The 7,332-nt window shown below is 41.1% G+C and overlaps 2 protein-coding genes across 2 annotated transcripts in view; one reads left to right on the top strand and one right to left on the bottom strand.

Moving 5' to 3' along the window:
* Positions 1-3,267: 3,267 nt before the first annotated feature.
* On the bottom strand, positions 3,268-7,069 carry LOC104542806 (chromosome unknown open reading frame, human CXorf58; the record flags this gene model as incomplete). The annotated part of the gene is made up of 4 exons (XM_010187243.1): positions 6,983-7,069; positions 6,325-6,423; positions 4,386-4,507; positions 3,268-3,508 (listed from the first exon to the last, which is right to left on the bottom strand). Coding segments are annotated over exons 1-4 (549 nt in total), but the record flags the coding sequence as incomplete, so codon positions are not given.
* A 194-nt stretch (positions 7,070-7,263) lies between these two features.
* The window catches only part of APOO (apolipoprotein O), a 31,564-nt gene continuing 31,495 nt past the window's right edge, over positions 7,264-7,332 (top strand). Inside the window, exon 1 of the mRNA XM_010187241.1 lies at positions 7,264-7,285. Coding sequence (XP_010185543.1) covers positions 7,277-7,285 — 9 coding nt within the window. The 5' untranslated portion in view covers positions 7,264-7,276. The remainder of the gene's footprint in view (positions 7,286-7,332) is intronic.

Raw genomic sequence — 7,332 nt, forward strand, 5'->3', positions numbered from 1 at the left:
TATGTTCAAGGTTGGGTGTTACTACTTTGTGGAAGATGCTCCCAGAATGGAAGCAGTAGTTGAAAGTACCAGACACAATGGTTTTTGATGAAGGTGAGTCAAAAGAATGGAAACATGCGTGAACAAATGCTGCAGTACCTGAGAGCAAGGAATGGTAGTAGGGCTTCCTGACTCATGAGTACTATCTGCAGAAACACAGGATTATGACCTGGAAAGGACTTCTTGCTTCCTGTTTTGCCTAGTGCCTCTCGTTCTCTCTCAATCAAATTTGCCCTCTTCATTTTTGCTAGCTTCTGCTGAGCTTGAGAAGAGTGACATGTTGGCTGCATGGACACTGTAGTGGGCCAGTAAGAGTAAAATGATGAATTGTATGAAAATTAAGATCTGGAAAAGCCAAATAGAGGCTTTTCCTCTCAAAAAGAGTCTTACTCTAGACTGAACAAATAAAGCCATGAAACCAAGTTCTGCCTTCTGGAAATAGAATAATAAAAGTTTATTGTTATGCTTTTCTCATTATATCAAATGACGGTGGCAGCATCAGTGAAGGAGAAATCTGGATTCATTCAGCTGTGTCTCCCTTGTTGCTTGAGCTGCACAACAAACCCCTGCTGCTCTTCTGCTCCTTGGGATCCTGTAAGGCTTCAAGCCCCAGCCTAGGGGCGCAATGGGGAAGAAAATCAGAGCTCAAGATGACTTAGCTAACAACATGAGTACAGGCTTCACTATTCTAGTACACAAATCTTTGCCTGTTTCTCAGTAACTTGTATCATACAACATGTTGCACAGCGTGTAGTGGTACATGCCGCCTACTCCAGCTGGTCCATGTGGTGTGAGTGGTAGGTCCCGCAGACTTCACTGTACTTCACTGACTTCCTTTTGCCCTTACAAGTGCATGTGGATACTGTTAGAAACATTAAAATGCCATTTCCTAGCAGCAAAAAATGAAGACACAAGGACACTTTCTGTAATAGACTGTAATAATCATGTAATGGTATATGTATATACAGTAAGCATGTTCTACTTCTCATTCATGGGAGAGCTACAGCATGTGCCCTGGTAGCAAGTAAAATAGAAATGAAAATAATTCAAAAATGATCATCCTAAAAGTCAGTTATAAGTAACAAAGTAAGCTCAGCATGTCACTGTTAATTATTAAAGAGGCAGCACAGTAAAAGGAATGTGTGCCTTTAGTTAGACATTATTTGGTAGACCTAGAAACTGTCCTTCTGGTAAATAAGGTACTGCATTTTATATATATATGTGTATATATATTTATGTAGATACATTTCTAGGCAAATGAAGTAAAGATAGTCACATCTCCTTGCTAAGAAATTAAGGATTGTGGTCAAAATATTTTTTTCAGTTAAAAAGGTTGGATGCACTGAATACCTAAAGAGGCTGGTGACAGATGTGAGACTTTTCACCTTTAGCCTCAGTTAATGTCTGAAATGTATCCATCTCAACTGAAATCTGAAATGCATTTGCATTTTGACAGGAGTTGGACTTTGTTGTGATGGGTGCTTATTGAGCATCAAAAAGGTGTTTGTATTCTCACTGCTACTAGTATCGGATATCAGTGCTTTAAAGGATGATTGCTGCACCATGCATTAGCTGACATCTCTGTTGGTAGTATCGACAACTTGTTAACAGAATTATTCATTGGTGCTGGAAGGGAGTAATTTAAAAATGTGGAACTGGAGCTGATGATTGCTGCAGTGAGAAATTGAAGGATTTGAATCAGGGAAGGAACATTTGGGAGTTTAACCACGACAATATAAAAAATGAAACTATATTCAGGATTATACTGTATTTTTTGCATGATATGTTTCTCTACTTCTCCCATGTTTTAGAATATAGGCTCTTTATTTGGAAAGCACTGAGTATATTTTGGATGCTGTCAGAAGGTGACAGAGCTGATGACACAGCACAGACTGAAATTCAAGTACTGGTTTACCCCAGATGTGAATGCAGTAACGCCTTTGCTGCAATTAAAGGTAGGTCAGTGGGAAAGCACAAAGAGCTCTGCAATGGCATCTGTCCTTAACATTCCATTTACTTTCCGAATGTATGTTTTCAGACCTTGTAGCTGCCAGTGTAGCACCTTTGAAAACATTGATAACTGACTCATCTTAAGTATGAGAAGCAAAAGCACGAGGTAAGTTTCACTCCAAATAAAATGGTGTCATTAAATACAAAAATCTGTTCAAAACACTTCCCCCACCCCCAAATTAGGGAGTGAATAAAGCAGCAAGAGTGAAATAGCATCCTTATGAATATATGAACTACACTCTCTTTGTAAAGGCACTGGGAAAGGTCCATCATCACACACCTCTGTAAAAGCACATTCAATTACCTGCTTAACAGATATGTGCTAAAAGTGACGGGAACATGAGAAATGGATCGTGCGCTTTGGAGACCAACCTGGACAAGCTGTATACCTGGCATCTCGCCTCCGACTCTGCTTGGCATGGAGTGTTTAGAAAACCAGGCTCACGGCGTTTGGTGAAGCTGCCTAACAACTGAAGGTTCAGTTTATTGGAGCCCTTGTGGTTGTGCATTTACTGTTAACTACGTATTTTCAAAATAACTTGAAGAGAGATCTACCAGAGAGCATTCTTTTAACTTAAAACACACACAAAAGGGCAGAAAGAGGCAGCAGGTGACAGTTTATTTTATAAAGATTTTACATACAAGTTCTTAACAGGCTGGCAAAACTGTAGTGGCAAGTGAAGAATTGGTGCATGGGACAAAAAAATTAAAGTACACAACAAGAGTAATCATAAAGGAGAACATCAAAATAAATTAGCTTTTCAGAATTACATTTTCCAGTGGTCTGTGTCGGTGGGTAACTGTGCTTATATTTAATGGGCAGATGTTACAAACTCACATATTAGCAGGAATGTGCAACAAATCCTTTTTTTGTTGTACTGTTCCTATAAATGTGTGGCAAATAATTGTCATATTGCTAGTAAAGGACCGTTCTTATTTTCCTGACCAAAAAATAAACTGTAAATAAGCAATCTAATCAACACTATCAAAGCTCAGACTGTAATGGCTAAGGCAAAGGATTAGAGATCACATTTCTTAAATTGTATTTCTGCTTGGACTGACATAGTTTATGAACTGTGGCAACATTTCCAAGCTGCTCTAAGCAGCAGCTTTCTGAAGGAATTATTTCTTTCACAAGTATTTAGAAAAGCCAGTTACCAAGGAAAGGGAAAAATGCTGGCATGCAAAATAGAACTGCAACTTGGTATAGGTTCCTACATTAGAAGTAGCCATGAGCTGATCATGCCAAAGCTCTTTATTCTGCGGCCTCAGCAGTGGAAGCTTCAGCTCCTTTTTAAGTCTGTCTGACAAGGTTTTGGGCTGTGGGTAATCTGTTGTGGCATATATTACTGTTGTCCCAGGGAGATCTTGCAGAGACCTTCTCCAGCAGTTATTCCTGCCACCAAAGTACACAGGGCTTTCATCCAGATTAGTGGTAGACTGTAGGAGAGCAATACACCTACGTGAGAGCAACTACATTCATATTGGTCTTCTCTATTAAGATTTTTCCATTCTTTTTGATCAGTCATTTCAATCACTTCAAACATGAACTTCCACATTAAAGAAAAAAAAATGTACTGAAAATCCTGGAGCTGATAAAATGGTTTGGTTTAAAAAATTTTATAAAACAGCTGTTCTTCACATATTTATATGGGTTACATAATTGTATCAATAATCGCTGTGTAGTCCCTGAATATAAATAGATCACAAAAATACGTCTTTGTAAAATATACACCATTTTATGTCAAAAAACAATTGAATAATAATAATTTACTGTACCAAACTTAAAAAGAGAATGTACTTGATATATTCTTTTGTCTGTCCTCTGTAAAGCTGGGAAACAGCTGGTCCCACCTACAGCCTGGGACTCCGCTTTGGTTGCGAACCAACCAGAGCAGGCACCGTTATTCACCTCAACACCATCGCTCCTCTTATGGGCTCTCGTGTCATTTTGAGCTTTGAAAATTTTCTTTCTCTGGCTCCCTGAGGATGAGTAAAACACATCAAGAAATGTGACTGCTTTGCAAACTACCAGGTCACCCTCCATGCTCTCACAAAGTTGCCATAAAATACTGCAAAATTGGTTTTTCACAGATATTACACAGAATCACAGAATCACAGAACGTTAGGGATTGGAAGGGACCTCAAAAGATCATCTAGTCCAATCCCCCTGCCGGAGCAGGGCATATTCACCACACACTGTTTATTTTCCATAGATATAACTGACTGTGCAAACCATAATGCAAAGGTGAGAGAGGCCATTAGCGTTCTCCACCTGTTGGTCACTTACATCTTAGATTATATCTTTTCCCTGCTAAAGTGGGAATCTTCATAACCAAATCCATAATAAAATATCATTATCATCTGTTACCCTGTGGCTTGGGTACTGAAGCTCCTCTTGTACCATTTGTTCATGGTATTTCTGATATCCCATTAACTTGTAAGCATCAGCTGTTGCCTGTGAAATACAGGCAAAAAAATAAAATAAAGCTTTAAAAATAAAAGGCACAAACCTGAAGTCATCTTATTTCACGTCTAAGTGCTCCTGACAATAATCCAGTGTGCCAGTAAACAAGGAGGACTGTCTGCTAATTTACAGGCAGCTCCTTGAGAAGCATTACCCAGTTCTACAGTGCGATGGTTAAACATCCCCATAAGTCTGGAAAATATTTGTTCTTACTACAGGTGATTCTGTCAGGTCTATAAAGAGACTGCAATAAAGAAATGTAGGAATTTTCTTTAAGAGGAAACAATAGAAATAGTAATCACAAAGAAAATTTAAGATTATAAGAGGATGTGTACCTCATCTGTCTTTCCACAATACCCTTCCTGATTAATTATTTGGTACCATATTCTTCGAATACTTTACCTTTTATATAATAAATCTTTTTGATAAAATTTTCCAGGACTAATAGGATGCTATTCTTCATATTCTAAAAACAGTATTAGCTATTTGAAATTACTACAATTTGAGCAGGGGGGAGGTGGATGACAGTGACATGAGAAAACTCATAGAGGATCTACCTTATTTTCTTGGTGTTCTTACTTATGTGCCTAGATTAGGAGTAGGCTTTTCTTCCCCATGCCAGGAGGAAGGAGGAGGTGATAGAGTGCACTTCAAAGCAGAGTTCACATGCTCTGAACCCTCTGGTGCAAGCCTACAGCCAGTCCATACCCCAGTTAGCAGAGGCTTCTACGAGGTTTCAAAATTTGGGCAGCCTGAATCACCCCTTCACCCCAGGTCTGGATGGAGTGGACCCCCAACAGAGCTGTGATGGCAAGTGTATGGCACAGCGTATGGAACCTGCATTTTCCATATGTCCATTAATCTGAGCAAAGAATACAGGTGAATGCTTTCAAGTATCTTTGCATCTTAAGCTTCAAGGTAATTTTTAATTGCTACCTAAAAAAATAACAGTATTCAGTAAAAGCAAGGCGCTTGTTTGCATTTGTAATCTGTTGTTATGTGACCAAGATTAAGTATGAAGATAAATATCTCCTCCTCTGGAGACATTCAAAACCCGCCTGGACACCTTCCTGTGCAACCTCATCTAGGTGTTCCTGCTCCGGCAGGGGGATTGGACTGGATGATCTTTTGAGGTCCCTTCCAATTCCTAACGTTCTGTGATTCTGTGATCTTACAAAATGTTAAAAACAACAAGCACTAAGATCCTTGTAACTGATCAAATAATGATGACACGCTGTGAGAAGTAATAGTAGAATTTTGCTTTCGCTAAAAAGAATTAATTACTTTTATTGAGTTAGGCTAAAGTAGTTGCTAAATTAGTGTTGCTAAAATTATAACAGTTAAGCAAGCCTTTTTGTCACAAGTTGGGCATATGGTTGAGCATTGTGGGGAGTTGGGCAAGCAAAATGGAGGGTCTGTGGTTAGGCATCAGGTAACGGCCGGATGCCGAGCCCGGAGGAGCTGCAGGAGAGCTGATGAAACAACCCCATGGACTAGGGGGGAGGAATGGAAGCCAGCAGATAAGGATTAAGTGAAGAACTCCTGATGACGAGGAACTTGGACTTCGCCTCCACCAACCCCCTCAGAGGACCGCTGAGACCAAGTGTGTCCTTCTGCGTCATGTCCCGCCATTCCGCTCAACCAATGAAATCTCCTTGTTGCTCTATAAAAAGAAACCCCTGCTAAGGCAAAGCGTGCCATTGTGCCCAGCGCTGTATTCTTTGCTCCACTGGCTTTGTCCCCAGTAAAACATTTTAAATATACGTGGGCTTGTTTCTCACAACGTGAACATGAATTCAGTAAGTCACCTCATTTGATGGACTCAGTATTCTATTTCTGTTAATGTATTTGCCGCCTTGGCCGTGAGTGTTGCAAAAGATCTGGAATACAAGGAAAGGCGGAAACTCCTGCCCCACAAGTCTGAGAAGCAGTTAATTAACTGACGGGACCAGATTGCCCGTGATTTAAATCAGAGCACAATATTGCCTTGGTTTATCTTATCTGACAAGAATTCAGTACTCATTATTGCTGATATTTTTCTACCACTCAGTAACAAGTCAGAGAGCATACAGGGTATATGAGACCTTCCCTCACAGGAGATGTGAGCAAAAACTTGGTCCTGTCCGACTCGCTCGCGTGAGCTGGAGATGCCACATCCTGGGCTGCAGAAACCAAGGAGTGTTAAGATACGGAAAAAAAAGGTCTAGTTTTATTGTTTTTAATGTAATATTTTGAGGTTAGAAAGGCATGGATCTATCTTGATCTCCGTACTTGCCATCGTTTAGACAGTTGTCCTATCACCTGATGACTCTTCTGCACCCTAGGAGGAGAATCGGGAAAACGAAAGGAGACCCGCGGGTTGAAATAGAAACAGATTTAATAAAATAATAAGAAAAAACAGTATTAATAACAGTTTAATATAAAATACACATGTAGTGGGGAAGTAGGACTTCGATCGTCACATACAAGTGCTAGCCGAAAGCTAAAACAAAACTCTTCGCTCTCTTCAACCCTGGCTGCCGCCGCTGTCGCCACCGCTGCTGTTGCCGCCATCGCGACGGCGCCGGCGGCGACACCGGTGGCAGCAGGAAGGCGATGGGCGGGGCCACAGGGAGGGCAAAGCCCCGCCTCCCTCCGCGTTGCCGGGTTACCGCGGCGCCCGGTGGGTGGGGTCTGAGCCAACCAACCCGGCGGGCTGGTTTTCGGTACGTCAGTGCGCTGCGACGCGTCCGCTGCGCTTACCGCCTGCTCGGCGCCGCCATGTTCAAGGTGAGGAAATCGTTGCCCCCCGCTGGTGGATGTTGCTGTCCCCCTTG

Source organism: Mesitornis unicolor, unplaced genomic scaffold (assembly GCF_000695765.1).
Source record: "Mesitornis unicolor isolate BGI_N332 unplaced genomic scaffold, ASM69576v1 scaffold4506, whole genome shotgun sequence".
NCBI classification, from domain to species: Eukaryota; Metazoa; Chordata; class Aves; order Mesitornithiformes; family Mesitornithidae; genus Mesitornis; species Mesitornis unicolor.